The sequence below is a fragment of the Gobio gobio genome (genome assembly GCF_949357685.1).
Source record: "Gobio gobio genome assembly, chromosome: 16".
Lineage (NCBI taxonomy): Eukaryota > Metazoa > Chordata > Actinopteri > Cypriniformes > Gobionidae > Gobio > Gobio gobio.
In genome coordinates, this window is record NC_137109.1 from 85685 (window position 1) to 110017 (window position 24333).

Sequence of the window (24333 nt, forward strand, 5' to 3'; positions counted from 1 at the left end):
CCCAAGTACGTATAAATGTTCACATTGGTAACACTTTACTGACATAATGTTTAATATCTGCTTACATGTTACATAGTGTAACGATTGCTACAAAACATGTAAAAAACAAACATGTACTTATAGTCAGAAGACTATCTATAGGGGGACCATCAAAATAAAAAGTTACCGGGTTAATAAGTAAACTCTTCACTAACTAAGCAATGAAGATGCCCAAAAGAACGTTGTACTTTGATAAACCAACAGATTTGCTGAGTCACTGAACACATAGAGGGTCCTGCAAGCCTGGCCGTGTCTCGATAAACGACTGAGATAAGATTATTACACTGACAAGCCTGAAAACAACGCTTCCTTAGCCTTCAATTGAACTGATTTGGGTTATCTGAGCTGTGAAGCTATTTCAAAAACAATGGAAATGACAAGGGATCCAAATGATGGGCGTCACGAGAGATTCCATGTGGACGTCTGCATTGATGGCTGCTCCCCTTGGCATGGGATAGCAGAACTCATCAAGAAACTGCGGCCAGAATGGAAACCAGAAGATGTTCAGATCAAGGTAAGTTCATTATCAAAGTTAAATAGACTGCATTTCACCTAAATTGACTGCTCAGTGTGAAGGGCCGTGCACTGGTACATGATTTCATTGGATATATATGTTCCCCTGTTTGAGCTAAGGGAAGACTCTTTTAGAGAGCACTATGACCCTGACTGAGCCCGTTTTCTTCTTCTTCTGTCATCTCATGGAGTTTTGACTTTGATGATTGGGTAATTAGTTCCCTAATGAGGTCAGGTGTGAGGGTTCACACTGATTTAAATTGTACCTTTCTGTGCTTGTTGTTTGACCTTTGACCCTTTGGATCCCTGGGAGCAGCAGTGTGCAGATTCTCGTTTACTTTGAGTTAAACGCTTCATTTGATCCAGCACCTGCAGAAAGTGTTTTGGATATGCACATAATTCCTCCTTGACCTCATGGGATCTTGCCATGGTCACCTTTGGCTTGCTCAGTTGGGGTTTAAATATTCAGCAAAACATAAAAACATGTTGAATGCAAGTAAAGTGTCTACTTTAATATTTCAAATAACCTGGTCAAGATAAGATGTCAAATATGGGGAAATAATGTTCCAAAGTATAAACTTATCATTCAGCATACTGTAATGGTCCGGACCTTTATTTTGGCCAAAATTAGCATTTTCAAACAAGTGTTGGCTGTGTTATATTAAAAGGACTAGGTCTTATATTTTTTATGTATTTTTTAAAGTATTTAAATAACCAGGGGACTTTTGTCCTGAAAATGCAGTTCGTAAGAGATCATTCAGTGTAACCACATCAAGAAGCCCTTCTGAAATCATATAAAACAGATCTGTGACATCATCAAAAGTCATTCCACAGTCTGTGACATCATCAAAAGTCATTCCACAGTCTGTGACATCATCAAAAGTCATTCCACAGTCTGTGACATCATCAAAAGGCACCCTGAAGACCATGTGGTGCTGCAGAAAAGTGAGTTTCTTTGCTCTTAAATATTTGATAATTCCACCTTTTCATGGTGTGGTGGCCTAAATTACAACACCACACATCATTCTATGAAATGCCAAAAAACACTTATATTGTTGTGAAAAATAGGTAGACGTTGTGAATAATTGTGATGAGCTCACTGATGTAGGTGACCAGCTGATGGCCTGCAATATAAGCTGAAGTAGAAGTTTCGTCATTCAGGGTCGTTTTCGCATCTTATTTATATTACAGATAAATAAGAATGTTAGCACAGACAAATATGTGCTAAACCTAATAAATATTAATATTTTAATGCATTTTTGTACTGTTTAATTTGTGTTATTGGTTTATTTTAGATGCCCACGAACAGAGGGAGTTGAAAGGCAGACCCGGGGTGGCACTCTTAAAGCCCATTCACACCAAGAACAATAACTATTATGATCATTATAATGCTAACTATATCAGCGTCCACATGATATCACGGTTCATTGTAAGCATGTACTGTAGTTTTGTCATCTGATACTTTAAATGCTGGAGCTCTTTAAAGTGGAATGGATTCTCAAAGTGATTTCACGATATTGTTTCTCTGTACTTTTATCGTTATAGTTGTGGTGTGGACTCTCCTAATCTTTTATACTTTGATTTGTTTTGAACCATATCTTTATCTTTATAGTTATCATCCTTGGTGTGAACAGACCTTTAGCGAGGAAAGGGAAAGGTATCCAGGATTGTGATTGTCAGGATAATAGCGCACCAGTGTTTCTGAACAGAGTTCCCCTTCACTACGGTCACAAGTTCAAAAGAGACCATTAAGAGGATCCTCCACCCAAAATACCCATCCTGAGAACGTCATTTATGTTGACAGACAAAAAGTATTCATAAATATAGCTGCAAGGAGTCACTTTTGGAGCAGAGCAAGTCGGAAACAGTGACAAGCTCAGCAAGTATGGCAGAGAGCATCAGAACAGTAGAATAACAAACTTATTATTTTTCAACATCTTCTTCTGCCGTCATTTACTCAGGAATATTATTAACTAATTGAATGATACAGACTCATACTAAAAACATTGCAATTATGGAACAATGGCAACATTATTTCCCTTTTTGGCAATGTCATTCAGAGTAACAAACCATGGTCATTCAGCGTAATGCAGATATTTATGTCAAAATGAAAATATTATTAGGAGGAATCGGCTTGGTCATCTGTAGCTCAACAAGCTCTGACGAACAGCGCCAATTTTGACTCATAAGTCCGGAGCATATTGCTCCAGAATGAAGGTCCTGATGTGGTGTTGGAGGAACGTTTTGATTGTGGAGGCATGTGCCCTGCTGTCCATGTTAAACAGCACAACATTAATGTCACCTGAGCACAAGATCATCATATGTGAGGGATTTCTGAAAGAAAGAAATTAAATTTTTAAATAGATTCAACGTTTTAATTTGTAATATTTCACAAAATTACAGTTTTTACTGTATTTTTAATTAAATGCATCCTTGGTGAGCAGAAGATACTTCTTTCCAAACAGTAGTAATTGTAATGTTTCCAAACGTTTTGCAGGTTCTGTATATCCTTAAATAAACAAAAAATAATCAGAGAGAATGTACATTAATGATTAATGGATGCATATTCTTAGCTTGGCTTTATATTTTCATTGCCTTTTATCACAGTTTAATTGCATTGTGTTCACTACAGTTTACAAATGTGTAACTCCCTCTCTAAAAAAAGATTAAGTAATAATATTCAAAAGTATGTATTGCATCAGTCAGAGGGTTAGAACAAAAGTTAAAATATAGCCATGCACTCCGGTCACAGGGTCTAAACAGATCACAGTCCAAACTGACCAGTGTTTGCCAGAGGTTCGAGTGTGTTAGTTCCTGTGTGTGGATCTCATGCGCACTAAAGACATTTTATTGGTTGGAACTGAATGCATGCCGACTGAAAACTACAAATGAAATAACATTACTTTGAGTGAAGCAGCTGATAAAATACACATGGAAAGGGGTTAAATGTTTCATGTTCCCAAACAGATGGAAGATTTGCCAACTGGTCAATTTACAATATATATATATATATATATATATATATATATATATATATATATATATATATATATATATATATATATATATATATATATAAATAAATGTTCTGCTGAGATCCGCTGCACTTCCTCGTTGGTTGGGATTACCGGGACCCCATGATTAAAGTGAATTAATAGTACTTAAATAATATATATCTTACTATTTATCCTAATGTCATGCTGTACAGTAGAAAGACTCGCTGGAAGCAGGACTTTAAATCCACTGAAGTTTTCACAAACAGAAGACTAGGGAAGCGCTGGAGAAAACATTATCATTTTGTGTCAATATGCTGAATTTTGGGGTAAAATCATACATATTGTATTGACAACTCAATTAAATATTTACCATCTTATATTCTGCCTAATTGGATTTTTTTAAATAAACACCAGCAGAAACTATAGAGCTGGGCGATATGAAACTATAACATTGATATAAGTCATCACCCGGATTTCGACCTTCCTATATTATATATTTATATAAAGCGTTCATTGGTAAATCTGCTTTATGTATTTCCCCGATGTTGAATCAGGCTCATATAAACGTCAGGAAACACGATTCCTGGCTGCACATCAGTATCCATGGATCCATGGATCTTTGCTAAGTTTTGTAAGGAACACTATCGAGTCCAACCTTTAATATAAAATGATATTCCTTCGTTTTACTCATGTTTTCACAGTTTCCCCTATTAAATCCATGTTCCGGCAGGAAAGTGACGTCAGTGCATCCCCTCTATGCACATGGAAAACAAGGGAGATAATCAGAACTAATTAACAACTAGAAGATTAACAAACTCAGTCATGAATAGAACAGAAAAACAGGTTGAAAAACTCAAAACGTCACACTAAAACGATTAAACTGATAAAATAATATAAATAACTGTATCATAAACCACTCCATTTTCTATATTGTAGGTGTGCACATTTCAGAAATAACCAAACTAATTATTTACACAAAATAATGAGAATATATTGTACATTCTTTCACTATTAACTATGACTTTTGCCTCAATAAACTCCTAATTACTGCTTATTAATATTTAAGGTATTTGTTAAATTTAGGTATTGGGATGGATTAGGGGATGAAGAATAATATCATGAAGAATAAAGCATTAATACGAGCTTTATGAGTATTAATAAACAGCCAAGATCCTAGTAACCCAACCCTCCTGTACTTCACGCACAGATGAGTGTTAGCCTGTCTAAGTAAACTCCTTTGTCCATGAGCGCAGAAAGATGCATTCTGCGCATGCACACTGTCTAGGGGACTTTGTTTTCAAGCACTCAAGCCATTCGCACATGCTCTCTTCTTCTTATCTTTCACCTGTTGTGGCGGTTAGCAAACCCCTTCTGGATTGGAGTGTGTATCGCCTGTGATGAATGTACTCTGAGTGTGAGCACGGACCGGGACGTACTGTTGACAAACTGCAAGACATTCAGTTAAGAGGAAGAAAAAAAACTATTCTCACATAAATTACGACATTTCTTCAGGAAGAACAACTTGGTCTGTGCACTTATTTTGGAAAAACAGAAGAAAACAGGAAAAAGGAGAATATTCCTTGACAGACATTGTACAACTTGAGCAACCTTTCTCTGTTAATACCATCTGCGCTGTGATTGGCTGGATTAGTTCCACCTTCTCATTGCATCAGGTGGTGATAATATCAACTGGTTTGAATATCTCACCTTGTTTGTGACTGCTCGAAATCGGTTGGGATCACGTCGCTGACCTGCTCATACTTAATGTGATCTGCGGCCGCACCAAGCACTGATTTGGCTGCGATCCGGGGGGTTTGTCGCAGACCTTGGAAATATGCCTGTGAAAGCAAGATCCAGCCAAAAGTCATGTAGTGTGAAAAAATATATATAGAACAGGGTCAAGTGTTGCCAAAAAACATCTTCAGCCGCTTATTGAAAATGGTATAAGACTCAGGTCATTCCACCAGCAGGGACAGTCCAGGTGAAGCTCATTCCACCAGCAGGGACAGTCCAGGTGAAGCTCATTCCACCAGCAGGGACAGTCCAGGTGAAGCTCATTCCACCAGCAGGGACAGTCCAGGTGAAGCTCATTCCACCAGCAGGGACAGTCCAGGTGAAGGTCCTTGAGAGTGAGTTTGAGCCTCTTTGAGATGCCACCACAAGGCTCCTTCACTTCCAGAACACAAGCTTCTGGAGGATACATCGTTCTGAAGTAATGAGTTCAGGGGTAGGGTGCAGAGCCAGTGGTGGTTCTGAAGGCAAACATCTGTGCCTTGAGTTAATGAGGAGAGGTGTGACGTGCGCTCTCCCACTCTATCTGCAGCATCTGGATCAGTCTCAGAGTCTGACTGATGCTGGAAGGAGAGAGCATTACAACAGTCCAGTCTGGATAGATCAAGAGCTTAGACGAGGAGTTGTGCAGCTCCGATAGGAAGGGCCTGATCCTCCTAATGTTCCATAAGGCAGATCTCCCTGTGGTCTGTGAAGGTTTCTGGCTGTCCTGGATGGAGTTATGGTTGATGAATCTAGCTGAATGGGAAAGTTGTGATGGAGTGTTCGGTTGGCCGGGACCACAAGCAGTTCTGTGGTGGTCCTTCATCCAGCAAGGCAGGCTGAGATGCCGTCAGATCATATGGTTGGAGTTGTGTCATCAGCATAGCAGATAGGAAAAACATGTTTCTTCTTAAGCGGTTGTTTCCTTAGTCGCATTTACACTGCAGTTCTTGATGCACAATTCCGATTTGGTGACCCGCTTACATCATCTTTTAAAAGCGACCCGTATCTGATATTTGCATTTACTCTATACACTGGCGAAACAGCCAGACAAGAGAGAGAAAAATCTGAATTGGGTCGCTTGAACCATGCAGTGTAAATGGGGCCTAAAGCCGCCTCTTTTCCCAGACTTCCTTTTCCTACTCGAATGATCTCCAGTTGATGTAATCCCAGCTGGAAGAATCCTATTGGCCTGTTGAGGGGTTTTCCAGCATCCGATCTGTAATGTTTTTAGCGGGTTTTGGTCGTGCTTTTGTTTGATTACCTTTGACTATATATGTCAAAACACAAGATACATTAAATTATACTATCAATTTCCAAAAAGCTCCAAAAGCGAATTAATTCATGTGATTGCTTTAATCACAAACAGACTGGAATTTAATTAGTATTTCTGTTCTTTTTTTATGAACCTAGGCTTTCACTGAGGGCATCACCAACCAGTTACTGGGCTGCTATGTGGGCTCCATGTCAGAAGATCCTGTTTTACTTGTGAGGGTTTATGGGCAGATGACGGAGCTTTTCATGGACCGAGATAAAGAGCTGGAGATGTTCCAGGTGCTACACAAACATGGCTGTGGCCCAGAACTGTACTGCAGCTTCACCAATGGCATCTGCTATGAGTTTATCAGAGGAGTTGTGCTGGACGACACACTGCTGAGACAGCCTTCGGTTTACAGGTCTGCAGACACTCACGGCTATGAGCTTGAGCATCATTGACCTCCACACACTGGAACTCTTAGAATAGATTTGAATTGTGTCCTTGCTAAAGTTACAAGCTGTTATGAGTTACCTAAAGTACCTTAGCTAGATTAAAGCTAATGTTTTCTCAATGTGATCAACTGAAATTACACTTTTCATTAACTTTAGATTGATTGCAACGGAAATGGGAAAAATCCATTCCATAAAGTCAGGAGAAATTGGGAAAAGTTCCCCTGTGACACCAGTCTTGTGGTCTAGATTGTCCAAGTTCCTGAACCTGGTCCAGAGTTCTGATGTTCCCAAACAGCAAAGGTAAGATGATATCAGTGTTATAAAACACACATACTGTATATAGCTGGACTGGTGATGTTAACAGAGACCCTAAAGCTCTGAAGAGTGTGTCCAAAAAATTTAAAGATTTTAAGTGAAGCTTTGTATCGATGCTTGATTCGTTCTATCAAAATCCCATGACCAATGACGTCCGAAGCTTGGTTTCACACACACCCACGTGACTGCTTCATACTCTGATTCTAAAAGCGCAACACGGGTTGTTAGAACGGTTGTATTGCGCTAGTTTATTGTTGCGAGACTTTGTCATGGTTCTGAAATGTGGAAACACTTTCATTTGAGTTCGCCCAATAAGGTTGATAATATATTTGGCTTTTGTTCTGCAGCCTTTATATACAGTATATAGCCTAAGACTTACTACATTAGAGACAATAGGCCTATCCTTAATTGTCATTTTTCTTTTTTAGATGAAGTGTTTGATTTGCTCCCAGCAGCTGGCCTATAATAATAATAATACATCATCCATGGCGAGGCATTTTCGTGCAAACCGTGACAGATCCTCTGTCCAAGTTATGGCGAACAAGCAGGGTGAAATATAGATATATATATAATTTATTTATTTTTTTAATCATTATATATATATTTGAGTGAAAGCCAGCCTTTTTTCCCCAACTTTGTTCATTTTCAAGTATTGGAAACATTAAGTGGTTAAAAATATTGTTATTGGCAATTATGTGAACCTATTAAATCTCTCTCTCTCTCTCTCTCTCTCTCTCTCTCTCTCTCTCTCTCTCACGTGGTGCATGTTGGGAGTTTGTGGGTGAGAGTGGTGCTGGGTGAGACCTAAGCTGTGTTTTTTTTCTACATAGTCTTTATTACGGGGATTTTGTTTTCTCTTATTTTCTGCATGGTTTAAAATTTAGTTTTTTGACTTAGTTTTTGCGGGTATTGCGCAGGGAGAGATGGCGTCTCATGAGGAGGTGCTGTCTTTGTCCTTGCGCAATGGCTTCAGGTGTGTGCCCGAGGATGGCGTCACAGTGGAAGACGTGCTTATTTCGGCTGGAGGGGAAGTGGGACACGAGAATATAGTGTCTGCTTCTCGTATGAATAAAGCAGTAGTAGTGTTTTTGAAAGAACACAATTTTGTCAATCGTTTAATCGAGAATGGTCTCGTTATAAATGAAAACTTTGTTCAGGTTACCCCGCTATACGCTCCGACAGTTAAAATCACGGTATCGAATGTTCCACCTTTCATTCCGGATGAAGCGTTGGAACGGGAATTAGTACGTTTTGGCAAATTTGCCAGTGGTTTTAAAACAATCACGTTAGGCTGTAAACACCCGTCTTTGAAACACGTCACATCTTTTAGAAGACAGGTGTTTATGTTTTTAGACTCCCCCGAAAACACGCTGGACGTTTCATTCCGAGTACGACACGAAGGCAAAACTTATATGGTGTACGCAAGCACTGGCAGTTTAAGGTGCTTTGATTGCGGCGATTTAGGGCATAAAAAGTTCGCATGCCCTCACAGAGAGCGCGCACCAGAGGATAGGCAAAGGCCCACTGTCTCAGGAGAGGGAGATGCGGTGGAGCTGAAGCGCGCTGCTCAAGAAGAACACGCAGGTCCGGCAGAGGTGAGCGTTTCTGGTGCGGCGCCGTCCGCTATTGAACTACATGATAATGCTGTGACAGATACTAATGTGCATGAAGGTCAGCAAAATGAAAATACTGCAAATACTGTTCGAAATATCAATGCTGAGGAGCAGCAAGATGATGGTGTGGAAATTGCAGGGCCAAGCAGGTGTGAGTCTGTTAGGTCGGCTATAAGGAAGAGAGAGTTGTGTTTGAGTAATAATGGTAGTGCAGTAGATGACGATGCGTCTGACGAAAATGTTTCTCTTCTTGATTATGAATGTGACTATGTGGATGTGAGGGCGATTCTCAAGATATGTCCATCAAAGATCCCTCTTTGTATACTTTAGATGAAATTAATGGGTTTCTTGATGAAACATTTGGGAAACAAGTCAACATTAAATAATTTTTTCCTGATGTTGGAAAATTTGAGAGGTCAGTGGCGGTTCTTCAAAAGACTGTAAATCTTGATCAGCTGAGTGAAAAGAAACGTTTTCGTCTAAAAAAACACGTTACAGTTATTAGAAAATGTAAAATGGTGGATAAAAAGAAGAGGCTAAAAGCATTTTTGTAAACGATTAGCCATGCATCACGCGGTGTTCTTCTCTTTTTTTCTTCTGGTTTCTTCTGCCGTTGTTTTTTTTCTTTCCTCCCTAAACTTATACATGGATCTTTTGAGGGTGGGTTCATTAAATATTAATGGAGGGAGGGATAGTCATAAACGAGGTTTGGTGTCTGAAATCATGAAAAATAAAAAGTTACATGTCATTTTATTGCAAGAAACACATAGTGATATGGATAACGAAATAGAGTGGGGAATGTGGTGGAAAGGTCAACATGTACTTAGCCATGGTACAAATCTGAGCGCTGGAGTTGCTCTTCTTTTTTTCTCCAAATATAAAAGCTAGCATTGAAAAAACTGAGGAATTTGTAAAAGGTCGCCTGGTTCTTGTCAAAACTATTATTGAAGGGATGACCATTTATTTTATAAATGTTTATGCACCAAATGTGGGAAATGAGCGATTACAGTTGTTTAGAATGCTATCTAATGTCCTAAAACAAGATTTTAGTGATGGAGACATCATCATTGGTGGGGACTGGAATTGTACAGAATGTTTTAATGTTGACCGTAATAATGTAGAGCCTCACATGCTTTCATCCAACTATTTGTCAAGATTGGTGAAAGAGGCCGAACTTTTAGACATGTGGAGAATCAAGCATCCGGTAGATAAACAATATACATGGATTAAAATTTCTGACAATAGAGTAAGTGCTGCTCGCTTAGACAGAATTTATGTTTCAAAAAATTTTAATAACAGGATTATTGATTGTTTTATTACTCCTGTAGGTTTTTCTGATCACCATCTGGTATATATTTCAGTAAACATGGCACAATTTCCAAGAAAATCTTCTTATTGGCATTTTAATGCTAAACTGTTACAGGATGCTTTATTTTCCGAACATTTTGTGGTTTTTTGGAATCATTGGAAGGGGAAGAAAAATGATTTTGAAAATTTAAAACAATGGTGGGAGGTTGGAAAAACTCAGATAAAACTATCCTGTCAACAGTACACTGCATATTGTACGACTATTCAACGAGAAACAGTGCAAGCTCTGGAAAGAGATATAGAGTCTATAGAGTCAGAAATGATAAGAAGACATGACCCAGTTTTTATTAACACCTTACAACAGAAAAAGAAAAAGCTAAGTTTTCATTTGAATGAGAGGGTGAAAGCAGCTTTGGTGAGGTCACGGTTTACATCAGTTACTGAGATGGATGCCCCAAGTGCCTATTTTTTTAATTTAGAGCGTTCAGTGGCACAGTCTAAGCAGATGACATGTTTACGTCTTCCAGATGGGAAGATTACAAATGACATTATAGAAATGCGTCGTCATGCTGTTGGTTTTTATTCTTCTCTATACAAAGCTGATCATTGTAACTCTAGTTGTGAAGCCCAACTTATGCATGAACTTCCTCAAATAGACTCTGTTTCTAAGACTGCTTTGGACACACAAATTACTTTTCAAGAGCTCACTATTGCTGTTGGACAGTTGAAATCCGGACGCTCTCCTGGAATTGATGGGTTGACTTCTGATTTTTATAAACATTTTTGGAAGTATATTGGAATGGACCTTTATGAAGTTTTCTGTGAAAGTTATAAAGATGGCACTTTACCTGCTTCATGTCAACGTGCTGTAGTGTCCCTATTACCTAAAAAGGGAGACTTGACTCTGTTAAAGAACTGGAGACCTGTTGCTTTATTAACAACAGAGTATAAAATCTTGTCTAAATGTTTGTCAAATAGGCTTAAGAAGTTTATACATTTGATAATTCATCAAGACCAAACCTATTGCATTCCGAAAAGATCTATAATGGATAATCTTTTTTTAGTGAGGGATACCTTGGATATCTGTAAAATGTTCAATGCAGAGGTTGGATTGATTGCTTTAGATCAAGAAAAGGCGTTTGATCGCGTTGATCATAACTATCTTTTTAATCTACTTGCTGCTTTTGGGTTTGGTCAGGATTTTATCAAATGGATACGTTTGTTGTACACTGGAGCTTCTTGTATGGTCAAGGTGGGGGGTGGCCTAAGTCGGCCTATTGTGGTTTCTAGGGGAATCAGACAAGGTTGTCCTCTATCAGGACAATTGTATAGCATTGCTATTGAGCCCTTACTTTCCAACATAAGAAAAACTCTAAATGGTTTGTTAATACCTACAATGCCTCAACATTTAAGAACTACTATTACTGCCTACGCTGATGATGTTACAGTGTTTGTCAATGACAATAATGATATAAAAGCTTTGTCTAGAGCACTTGAGCTGTATGAAGGGGCATCATCGGCTAAAGTAAACTGGGATAAGACTGAAGCTTTTTGGTCAGGTCAAAGAAATCTAGAAAATCTCCCACAACTACCAGGCAGTTTAAACTGGAATAGAGAAGGGCTGAAATTACTTGGTGTGTTTTTGGGATCAGAAGAGTTTCAGAAGAAAAAATGGGTGGGAGTTTTGGAGAGAGTGTGCACCCGATTGTCTAGATGGAACTGGTTGCTACCCCAGCTATCCTATAGGGGGAGAGTTCTAGTTGCCAATAACTTGATCGCTTCTGCGCTGTGGCATAAATTTATTGTGTTACAGCCTCCTGTTGGACTAGTTCAAGACATTCAAAGGATGCTGGTGAATTTTTTTTTGGTCAGGACAGCATTGGGTTCGATCAGCTGTTCTTTTTCTACCAGTTCAAGAAGGGGGGCAAGGTCTTGTGGACATCAGATCAAGAATCATGGCCTTTCGTCTGCAAGCTTCTCAGAGACTGCTGTATAATGGTGGCATTGCTTGGTCCAACACTGCAGTTGCACTCTTAAGGAAAGCAGGCAACATGGGACTTGACAAATATCTCTTTTTATTGAACTTTGTTAGAATAATGATGAAATTGATCCTTTTATTCCCAACATATATACAGGAATAAGGACTGATGTGAGGAGGTGTTACTCCCAATGTGTAACCAAGAATAATGCCAAATGTATAGAGGCCTATGTTAACCACACAATATGTTATGCATGGTTTTATGATGTAAGAAATGTATAGAAAAGAAAGATATAGAGGAGGTTTTATAAGGAACCTTTATGTTAGACTTTATAAGAGTCACAAGAAGAATAGAAATGGCAAAGTGAAGTGAAGAGTTGTTTATATGGCCGAGAAACTTTTATAAGAAGTTTTTATTTTTCACAACTTTTATGTATAAGCTGTTTATGAGGCCGAAAAGCCTGAAGGAGGTTTTTCTTATACAACTTTTATAAATGACTTTGTAAGCATGGAAAAACATGATAACATGATATTGTAAAAATGTCTTACTTTGGTTCATGGCAAGGATACAGACACATGGTTTTGTAAAAATGTTTTTATTTTGGTTTTATAGCAAAGACACGGAAGCAAAGACTTTTTGTGAAAATGTTTTTATTTTGGTTTTATAGTAAAGACATGGAAGTAAAGACTTTTTTGTGAGAATGTTTTTATTTTATTTTGTGATGAAGACACGAAAGCAAAGATGTTTTGTAAAAATGTTTTATCTTCATAATAGAGACACAAAGACAAAAACTTTGTAGAAAATGTTTTATTGGTTGATTGAAATGAACACACTGAACCATTGGTATAAAAGTTATTTATATACGTAAAAGACAAGCAAGCGAAGTGTAAACTGTATTAGCATGCAAGTATGTAATAAAGCATTTAAACAAAGGAGTAGGATTTTACCATAGGATGATGTCTTACAGACGAGACGCAGGAGGAGATGGAGGATCCAAGCCAAGAAACGGAGAATGAGGGAACACGAGGCATTATATACTGATATGTTGAAACAACTGAGGGAGTTAACAGTGGTCCAAAATCTTGGATTGGATGAGCTATGCCTATGTGACTGAATATGTAATGAAGAGGTGTGATGATGAAATGATATATTGATATATGATATTGAATATATGATATTGCCAGCAGCCATATCACCCTGTAGCCCAAGACTGGTTTCCCACTGAAGCTAAGCAGGGCTGAGCCTGGTCAGTACCTGGATGGGAGACCAACTGGGAAAACTAGGTTGCTGCTGGTAGAGGTGTTAGTGAGGCCAGCAGGGGGTGCTCACCCTGTGGTCTGTGTGGGTCCTAACACCCCAGTATAGTGATGGGGACACTATACTGTAACAAGCACCGTCCTTCGGATGAGACGTTAAACCGAGGTCCTGACTCTCTGTGGTCATTAAAAATCCCAGGATGCCCATCGATAAAGAGTAGGGGTGTAACCCCGGCATCCTGGCCAAATTTGCCCATTGGCCCCTGTCCATCATGGCCTCCTAATCATCCCCATATATATATACGATTGGCATCATCCCTCAGTCTCCTCTCCACCAATCAGCTGGTGTGTGGTGGGCTTACTGGCGCAAAATGGCTGCCGTCGCATCATCCAGGTGGATGCTGCACATTGGTGGTGGTTTGAGGAGATTCCCCCCTTCCATGTAAAGCGCTTTGAGTACCTTGAAAAGCGCTATAAAAATGTAATGAATTATTATTATTATTATATTAATTATATATAAGGTATCGTTTGCCATATGGAATCCAGAAGCTGAGACGACATGCTGCTTCTCCATTGCTTGATGATCCGAGCCTGACATCTGCTGGTGACTTTTGTGAACTGCCGCTTTTTGTTACTTAGGACTTTTTCTTTTTATAAACTTTTATTTGATTGTATGTAAAACCTTTTGTTAATAGAAAAATAAATCTACTTATAATTGATTTATAAAAGAAATCATTTGCCACGTCTCTGCTTTCTAAACGAGTTGATTTGAACCTGACACGGAGGGGGTCTGTTCTTCTAGAAAGTGAGTATAAATTTATATTTATGATCTAGTTAAGGATTCGACCTGCTTTACCTAGCCTGAGGTTGTAAACTAAAAATAGGTAGAAGGTGTGTGGGATCTAAATAGATTGTACACCGAATAACAACTTGAATGAATCAACTCTCACGGATTTGACTCCCTTCTACAGATCTGTGATGGAAGCATGGAAAGTTTTCTCTGTCTCAAGACCTGCTGGAATACATGCGGGTTTTTGGCTGATGGAAGAGCCATTGTTCCAGAACCCCTTCTTACCTTCTAGACACCTGTGTTCTGTTAATTTGTCATCACGGCTGATAGCTGTTGGATGTGTAAAACTTGGACACATTTTAAGCATCAGTTTGGAGATCTTGAGTGAGAGAACAGGCATAAAATCTGTTCGTTTTTTGAAACAAGTTATTGATGAAGTACTTGGAGAACTGAACTATGATCAGATACTTTTTATCAACAACTCTAACCATATCAAAGAGTGGATGGCTGGACGTGACTATGATTTTCCATCCTTGATGATAGCTGCTGACGTAAGGGGATGGCATGAGGAGGAAAATCTCATATTGTCTTTCAAAACTCCTCAGCTGGAAACTTTTGAGTCTGTGGGGAAAAAAGCTCTGTATGTGACTTGTGTGAAAGTGACCAATACACATCTTCTCTCCGGAGTAAAGTCATCTAAGTGGACTGATTTCTTTGGAGTAGATATCTCCCCCAAAGGTAGCTGGCGGTCACTGTATAAAAGTCCCATTGATAAACGGACTGGTGATTTACAATGGAGGATTGTACACAGTGCAATAGCTACGAACAGACATGTGGTGCACCTCAATCCGAATGTAGAGGTGGGTTGTGTATTTTGTTCTGATAACGAAACTATTTTTCATCTATTTGTGCAATGTGTACGGTTGGGTAATTTATTCTCCTTTTTATCTCAGTGGGTATCATCTTTAGGTGAAGATTTATCTCCTCAATTGTTTATTTTTGGGCCAAAGTATTTCGTCAGTCGTAAACATGTTTTGGTTTTGCTAAATTTTGTGTTTGGAACTGCCAAACTCACTATTTGGAAAACAAGGAAAAATAAGATGCTTGGGAAAGATACTTTAGATCCTTTGATGATGTTTAAGGGTTTGGTAGCATCAAGGCTTAGGATAGAATATGCATACTATAAATTGGTTGGGTGCTTACCAGTGTTTGTGAATACTTGGGCTATAAATGGAGTGTTATGCACAGTTAATGAAAATGATGATTTAATGTTGACTTTTTAAGTCATTTTTTTTTTTTTTTTTTTGTGTTTTTTCCATTTATTTATTTATTTTATTTTTGTGTTTTTTCGTAATTGAGACTTTGTAATGCAGATTGTTACTGGTAACACAGACTGGGTTTTACCTATGTTGTAAATAAAGGTGATTTTCAATCTCTCTCTCTCTCTCTCTCTCTCTCTCTCTCTCTCTCTCTCTCTCTCTCTCTCTCTCTCTCTCGGTGCATGCTGGGAGTTTAGGGAATGTGAGTGTCTCATGGGTGAGAGGAGCGTTTCTGGGGGTAGTTTTCGTTACTATTCTCGGTTTCTTTTTGTACACAAACACTTTTTCTTCTTCTTTAATTATAGGTTAGTTAAATTATATAGATTTTGGGGAAATCATTTTTGTCAGGTAAAAGTTTGTTGCCTCGGCGGAGGGCTGAGATGGAGGTTCCATCCATGTCGCTCCGCCATGGAGTCAGGTGCGTGCCTGACGCTAGTGTGACAGTCGAGGACGTGCTCGTGGCGATTGGAGAACAAACAGGGTTCGACAATATTGTGTCCGCTTCCAGAATGAATAAGGCCGTGGTGGTGTTTCTAAAGGATCAAAGTTTTGTGAGTAAAATCATCGTGAGCGGCGTTTGGGTAAGTGGAGCATTTGTTATTGTTTCACCTTTAGTATCGCAATCGACAAGAGTGAACATTTCAAATTGTCCACCGTATATACCTAATGCATGCATTGAAAATGAACTGCAGAGGTACGGGAAAATAGTAAGCGGAAGTACATTAATTCCACTCGGATGTAAAACGGAGGCTTTAAAACATGTGCTGTCTTTTAGGCGGCAGCTGTTTATGGTCTTAGAATCGCCGGTGCTAGACATCTCGTTTCGAGTTAAACACGAAGATAAATCGTATATGATCTATGCAAACACAAATCATTTGAAATGCTTCAAGTGTGGTAATATTGGCCATAAAAAAATGGAATGCCCTCATAAAACACAAGTTGAAGACGATATCAACAAAACAAATGAAAGTGAACAGGCGGCCGCTAGTGAAGCAGAGAATGCAGGTAAAAGTAAAGAAACAGAGTCGGATAATGAAATCGGCAAAGAACAGAGTGAATCGAGTAACTTTACTCATGAACAAAATGAATCTACTGAAGGCATAGGCCAAAAGGAATCGGGTGAAAAAAAATCTGGGAAAAAAAGGGGAAAAAATTATAATTGTGATGGGGGGAAAAAAAGAGAGCAATTGTGAAGAGGCAGGGACAAGTGATGCCAAAAAAACTAATCTTGAACGGTTGGATGATATCGTTGTAGACACTGTTGAGAATCGAGTCTATAGTATACCTCTGTCTCAGCTCTCTGAAAGCACTGATGTGACTGAAGAGATGGTTGATGATGATTGTCTTTCTGAAATGTCAGATATTCCTTCCAATTTTGACGAGGACCAGTTATATTCTGTCAAAGAGATTAACGATTTCCTTGATGAAACCTTTGGAAAAAAAGCAGAAGTAAAGGATTTTTTTCCTGATGTGAAAAAGTTTTTGGCTTCAGTGATCAGGAGACAAAAGACTGTCGGTTATGAAGAGTTAAGTAGAAGAAAAAGATTCAGATTGAAAAAATTGGTAACAAACCTGAGAAAAGAAAAAGTTCCTGAAAATTCTTTATAGGTTATTTATGAAGAAAGCACAAGTGGTGAATTATCTGTCTTTTTTTGTAATGTCCTCTATTTTTTTCCTTTTTCTGTCCTCTTTTTCTTTCATGGAGAGCCTTAGAATAGGATCAATTAATATTAACGGGGGAAGAGATGGCAAGAAAAGAGCATGTTTAAATGAATATATACAAAATAAGAACATTGATGTAATATTTGTACAAGAGACGCATAGCGATGTGAAGAATGAAGTGGATTGGGAAATGGAGTGGAGAAGTGATTTATATATGAGTCATGGTACAAATGTTAGTGGAGGAGTTGCTATATTATTTTCAAAGACGATTAATATAACCAATGTGTCTATTAATGAAATAGAAAGAGGGAGAATTTTGGCTGTTCAAGCAAATATAAATGGTTTTTGTTTTGTTTTTATTAATATTTATGCATCAAATACTGGAGCAGAGAGGATACGAATATTTAAAAAGTTATATGATGAATTTTTACAACAAAATTGTGATGAAGATTTTACTTTGGACAGAAATGGAGAAGAACCTCATCCCTCTTCTGCAAAATGTTTAAGAGATGTTCTCAGTAATTCTAATTTAGTTGATGTATGGAGACAGCAACACCCTACAGTTAAACAGTATACGTGGGTAAAGATTTCGCATGATCAAATTAGTACTGCCAGATTAGACCGTTTTTATGTTAATAAAAGTAAAAGTAACAGAATTTTAAAATCTACAATTTGTCCAAATGGGTTCTCTGATCACCATTTATGTTTAATTGAAATAAATGTAAGGAAGTCACAAAGTCATAGCTATTATTGGCATTTTAATATAAAATTGTTACAAGATGTGCTTTTTTGTGAAAAGTTTAATGTGTTTTGGTTGGAGTGGAAAAAACAAAGAAATAATTATGATGATATTGTCCAGTGGTGGGAAATAGGAAAAGCACAAATTAGAATATTCTGTCAAAATTACATATATAATACAAATGGTAAGATAAAAAAAACTGTTTTTGAATTAGAAAAAGAGATCAAACAGATTGAAAGTGAACTAATTGTTGGAGATGTTGTGACAGTTGGAAAGCTGGAAGAAAAAAAAAGCTTTAGCCTCTTTATTCCATGAGAAAGCAAAGGGGGCTTTAATTAGAGCTCGCTTTGCATTTTTGAGAGAAATGGATGCACCAAGCTCCTTCTTTTTTAATTTAGAGAAGAAAGAAAGAGAGAAAAAAATGATGTTACATTTGAAGGATGAAAATGGGAATGTGATTTCAGATCCAAATGAAATGAGAAAAATTGCTTTGGGTTTTTATAAGGACTTATTTGGAGAAGGACAATGTGATATCGGATGCATTGAGGAGTTACATAAAGACTTATTGAAACTTTCTGATGGACAAAGTAAACAACTTGACTCTGGCCTTCAATTAAAAGAACTGTCTGAAGCTGTTCAAAGACTTTCACCTGGAAAAACACCTGGTCTAGATGGACTTCCGGCAGAGTTCTATAAACATTTCTGGAACCTACTGAAAGACGATTTTTATGAAGTTTTTAATTATTGTTATCAACAACATGAATTGCCCACTAGTTGTAAGAGAGCTGTTTTATCTCTATTACCCAAAAAAGGTGATTTTGGTATGCTGAAAAATTGGAGACCTGTGGCTGTTTTATGTACAGATTACAAAATATTGGCAAAGTGTCTTTCTAATAGATTGAAACCTTTTTTAGAAAGTATGGTCAATGAATATCAAACATATTGCATCCCTAATAGAACAATAATGGACAATCTGTTTCTTGTAAGAGACATAATAGACATTGCAAATTTGAATGGTGAAAATGTTGGCATTTTTGCAATCGACCAAGAAAAAGCGTTTGATAGAGTTAGCCATTTTTATTTATTTAAAACGCTTGAAGCTTTTGGGGTTGGTCAGAGTTTCATTTCATGGATTAAGATGTTATACAATGATGCATCTGTAATGTTGAAAGTAGGGGGTGGGCTTAGTCGGCCTGTTCCAGTGTTGAGAGGAATTAGGCAAGGATGCCCGCTATCAGGGATGTTGTATTCATTGGCTATTGAACCCCTTCTTTGTAAGTTAAGGAAAACATTACAAGGGATTTCAGTTGAAAGGCCTATTAAGTTTGTTGCATATGCTGATGATGTTACAATTTTTATTAAGAATGAGAGAGATGTGTCTGGTTTAATAGAAACATTGGAAATGTATGAAAATGCATCAACAGCTAGAGTGAACTGGCAAAAGTGTGAAGGTTTTTATTGTGGACAAAGCAAAAATCCACCAGTGCTCCCAGGTGGTGTTAAGTGGAGTAAAGAAGGGTTCAAATGTTAGGGGTTTATTTTGGGACTGAAACATTTAAGAAGAAGAATTGGGAAGGAATGGTGGTGAAGATGTATAGCCGGTTGTCTAAGTGGTCATGGGTGCTACCACAGCTATCCTATAGGGGAAGCGTTTTGGTGACAAATAATCTAGCAGCTTCGGCACTGTGGTATAAAATTAATGTCTTGGACCCGCCAGATGACATCATTAATGAATTGCAAAAAAGATTAGTGGCTTTTTTTTGGACTGGACAACATTGGACTAAAGCTGCCATTCTTTTCTTACCAGTAAATGAAGGTGGACAAGGATTAATAGACATTAAAAGCAGAATTAAGACCTTCAGGCTGCAAGCAGCACAGAAGTTGCTATATTCGAATAGGTGCTGGACTGATACCGCAAAAGCCCTGTTACGCAAAGTCGATGTTTTTAAATATGATCTGCACTTGTTTTTAATTAATCCAACAGAAATGGACTTAAAAGACACTTCTACTTTTTATAAAACAATGCTGAAAACATGGACTTCAAACTTTCAAGTGAAAAGGAACTGGTCTGATTCTGAATTCTGGATAAACGAGGAGCCTCTTTTTAATAGTCCCTTACTTCAAGCTAAAGTGCTTCATTCAAAAAGCCTTCAGAAAACAATGGCAAGAGCTGGATGCACAAGGATAAAGGACTTAAAACATCATGACGAGAGGAAAAGTCCAGAGGAAATGGGTAATCTGACAGGAATCAAGTCCGTCAGATTTATGAAACATGTAATGGAGGAGATCTTATCATCTATCCCGTCTGTTTATCTTAAGAATTCAAGTGAAGAGAATTTGATCGAAGAGGAGGAAGAGAAAAAGAAGAAGTTTCCTGATCTTACTGTTTCAGCTTTGGTGGAAGAGGAACCACAAGAGGAATCAATCCTCACTTTTAAGACTCCGGAGTTGCATGTTTTCAAAGATGCTTCAAAGAGGAGTTTGTATTTGACCTGTGTAAAAGTCACTCACCAATCAGTTCTGAAAGACTGTAGAGAAACAAAGTGGACAGATGTGCTAGGGCCAAACTCTTCTCCTAGAAGATGCTGGAGGTCATTGTATAAGTCTCCCATTGAAAAACGAACTGCAGATCTACAATGGAGAATTATACATTGGGCAGTAGCTACGAACAGACACGTGGCACATATTGATCCCACTGTAGAAAAGAAATGTCCTTTTTGTAGTGTAGACGAATCAATTGATCATCTGTTTTTATATTGTTCTAGACTGAGAGGTGTTTTTCAGACATTAGAAAACTGGGTTGAAAAACTAGGTGAAGAGTTTAATGACCATGGGTTTATTTATGGACCGAATTATAAAGCTTCTGAAAAGAGAAGAATTAGCATAATTCATTTTTTAATAGCAGAAACCAAAATGGCAATTTGGGTAACAAGGAAAAAAATGATAAAAGAAGAAGTTTTTGTCGATCCAGAGAGAATGTTAAGAGGTTTTGTGTCTTCAAGGATCAGAGCAGAGTTTGTTTATTTTAAATTGACAAAAAATCTGGAAAGGTTTAAGGAAACATGGGGTTTAAGTGAAGTCTTGTGTACGATGGATCATGAGGAAAACCTAATTTTGAATTTTTAAATGGTGGTAGGTAATGGTTTTAAATATGTTGTGTTGTGTTTGTATGAGAAAGGTTTAATAATGTTATTAATTATTTATTTACTTATTTTTTTATTTTTCTTCTCTCTCGAGTGTCTTGAATATGTGATGTGATATATGTAAGTTGTTTGTGTTCAATTGTAAAAAAAAAAAAAAAAAAAAAAACCTTAAAGAGGAAGACATGGGAGAAAAACAAAAACAAGAGTTTATTTTGTTTTTGTATAAATAAAGAGATTCAAACGTCAAACGTCTCTCTCTCTCTCTCTCTCTCTCTCTCTCTCTCTCTCTCTCTCTCTCTCTCTCTGTGTGCATGTGCGGGCGTTTGTTGAGCTGAGTGAGTGAAGTGAGTGCGTGGTTTCATACTGTTTCTGTTTGAAAGTTTTTTGGAGTATATCTTTTCTAAGTTTGAGATTGTATAAAATAGGTTAGGTAGAGTCTTTTTTGGGTGAACGGAGAGCCGCTGTTATCCAGCGTTTGCTGGGTGGCAATGGCATCTTCAGAGCGCGTGGGTTTGGACCGGTTGTCGCTTAGACACGGTATCAAGCTCGCGCCTGTGTTTAATGTTTCGGTAGAACAATGTGCTTTGGCTGTAGGAGAAGTTGTCGGTTTTGACAGTATATTATCAGCGTCGCGAATGAACAGTGCTGTTGTTGTTTCTCTGGACACTATTGAAAAAGTAAACAGTGTTGTGCAGAATGGCGTTGTTATACAGGATACTTTCATTCCTGTAATGCCGCTGCTTCAACCGGCAAAAAAAGTTATTCTGTCCAACGTTCCCCCGTTCATTAAAGATGAACTCTTGCTTGCAGAGCTTTCAAGGCATGGCAAAGTAGTGTCCCAAATGAAAAAGATCCCGCTTGGCTGTAAATCACCGCTACTAAAGCATGTCGTTTGTTTTAGACGTCAGGTTTATATGGTTTTGAAGAACGATGCAGAGGAATTGAGTGTGGTTTTCAAATTTAGAATTGATGGACATGATTATGTGGTTTTTGCCACCTCTGATATTTTGAAATGTTTTCGATGTGGAAAAGAGGGCCACGTTAGGAATACTTGTACTGCGAATGTTAATGATGAAGAAATGATGGATAATGAAAGGATGGAGGATGGGAGTGCTGGAGCTGGGACAAGTGCTGCTTCTGGTAGGGAAGTTGAGCGTGTGGAGGATGGGAGAAGTGCTGAGAATGAGGAAACTTCGGGGATAGGTGCAAGAAATGTAGAAAATGAAACTGATGTGTCTCAGGAGGATGTATCTGCTGTAGCAGAAGCTATTGAGGCTGAAGACAGTTTGGATATGGTGAGGGAGGAAGCACTTTTTAAAACTCCCTCTATTAAAAGAAAAAGACCAAAGAAAAGCCCAAAGAAAATGGGCGCTGGTCAGGTGACAGTAGACTCAGAAAATAAAAATGATGACACTGAATGTAGCACACTTGAGGACTCTGATGGTGAGGCAACAGTTAGCATGAGTACACCAGAATGCCAAGGTGGTTACACTTTTGGAAAAATAAGATTATTCCTACAAAAAACGAAGAATATGAAAAATGTCCAGGTGGAGGAATATTTTCCTGACCGCAAAATGTTCATAGACTCTGTTGTAACAATGATGAGGGGTGATAGTGAGGATCATTTCACTTCTCAGGAAGTGTTCAGGTTGAAGAAATTTGTTTCTAAATTGAAACTGAAACAAAAAAATGAGGATGGTTTTGAAACTACATAAGATCTTTTGCTCGTTTAAGATAATGGTTGCCGCATATCTTTTTATATACATTCTAATGAGTGCGATAAGAATGGGCACTCTGAATCTGAATGGTGCAAGAGATATAAAGAAAAGGGCATTACTTTTTGAATTAATTCAACAGATAAGCTTGGATGTTATATTTGTTCAAGAAACTCACAGTGACAGTATAAATGAAACTGATTGGAAAAAGGAGTGGGATGGGGAAGTTGTGCTTACTCATATGAGTTCAGTAAGCGGAGGGGTGGCTGTTCTTTTTGCAAAACAATTCTTGCCTGTTTCATATGAATTGAAGCAGGTAATACCAGGTAGACTAATGCTTTTAAAAGCAAAATTTGAAAGATTTAATTTTGTTTTTCTGAATATATATGCTCCAACGAATGGGGCTGAAAGAGTTCTTTTTTTTAACAGTGTTAATAGTATCTTGCAGAACTGTGATTGTGATGATTATTTGTTTTTTGGGGGAGATTTTAATTGCACGGAGAATTATGTATTGGATCGGAATCATGTAGAGCCACATGCTGCTTCAGCTCGTGTGATATGTGAGCTGGTTGAGACTCATGGTTTATGTGATATTTGGCGGGGTCTTAATAATGATGTCAGACAGTACACATGGGCACATGCAAGAGGAAGTCTTATATCCCTAGCCCGAATCGATAGATTTTATTGTTATAAGCACCACTTTAATATAATGAAAAAATGTGTAATTGCTCCAGTAGGTTTTTCGGATCATTGCTTAGTTACATGTCAAGTTTTTATAGCGAATATAAAGGCTAGAAGTGCCTATTGGCATTTCAACATATCTTTGTTAAATGATAAACATTTTAGGGATGTTTTTTGTTTTTTTGGGATAATTTTAAAATAAGAAAACAGGAATTTGTAAATCTGCGGCAGTGGTGGGATGTTGGTAAGGTTAAAATAATGATGTTTTGTAAACAATACACTTTCAATGTTACCAGGGACATGACACGATCTATGAAAAAGTTAGAAAGTGAAATAGTTGAATTACAGGATTTGGCTGATGTTACCAAAGATCAGAGACATTTGGAGACTCTTAAATCCAAAAAATCTATTCTCATAGATCTATTAGGAATCAGGGCACAAGGAGCATTGGTTCGATCTCGGTTTTTAAATCTTTCACAAATGAATGCCCCATCTAAGTTCTTTTTCAGTCTTGAGCGAAAGAATGGTCAGAGTCGTTGCATTCACTGCTTATACTCCGAAAATGGGCAGGAGCTAACAGAACCCTCTGAGATAAGAGGGAGAGCAGTACGGTTCTATGCTGGACTGTACAGCAGCGAATATGCTGAGAATGATGGTCTGTCAGCTCAATTCTGCGAAGGTCTACCCAGTGTTTCAGAGAGCTCAAAAGCGGATCTGAAGAGGCCGCTGAGTGAGCAGGAGCTGTTCAATGCTCTGAAAGAAATGGAGGGGGGCAAAGCCCC

General features: G+C 38.1%; 1 protein-coding gene across 2 annotated transcripts in view; it reads left to right on the forward strand.

Moving 5' to 3' along the window:
- Positions 1-223: 223 nt before the first annotated feature.
- Positions 224-24333, forward strand: part of LOC307139820 (ethanolamine kinase 1-like) — an 80752-nt gene continuing 56642 nt past the window's right edge. For both annotated transcript variants that reach the window (XR_013818176.1, XM_079838930.1), the window contains exons 1-3: positions 224-553; positions 6735-6997; positions 7188-7331. Coding sequence is in view for 1 of the 2 variants with exons in the window: in XM_079838930.1 (XP_079695056.1) it covers positions 407-553; positions 6735-6997; positions 7188-7331 (554 nt within the window). In the remaining variant the exon portion in view is untranslated. The remainder of the gene's footprint in view (positions 554-6734; positions 6998-7187; positions 7332-24333) is intronic.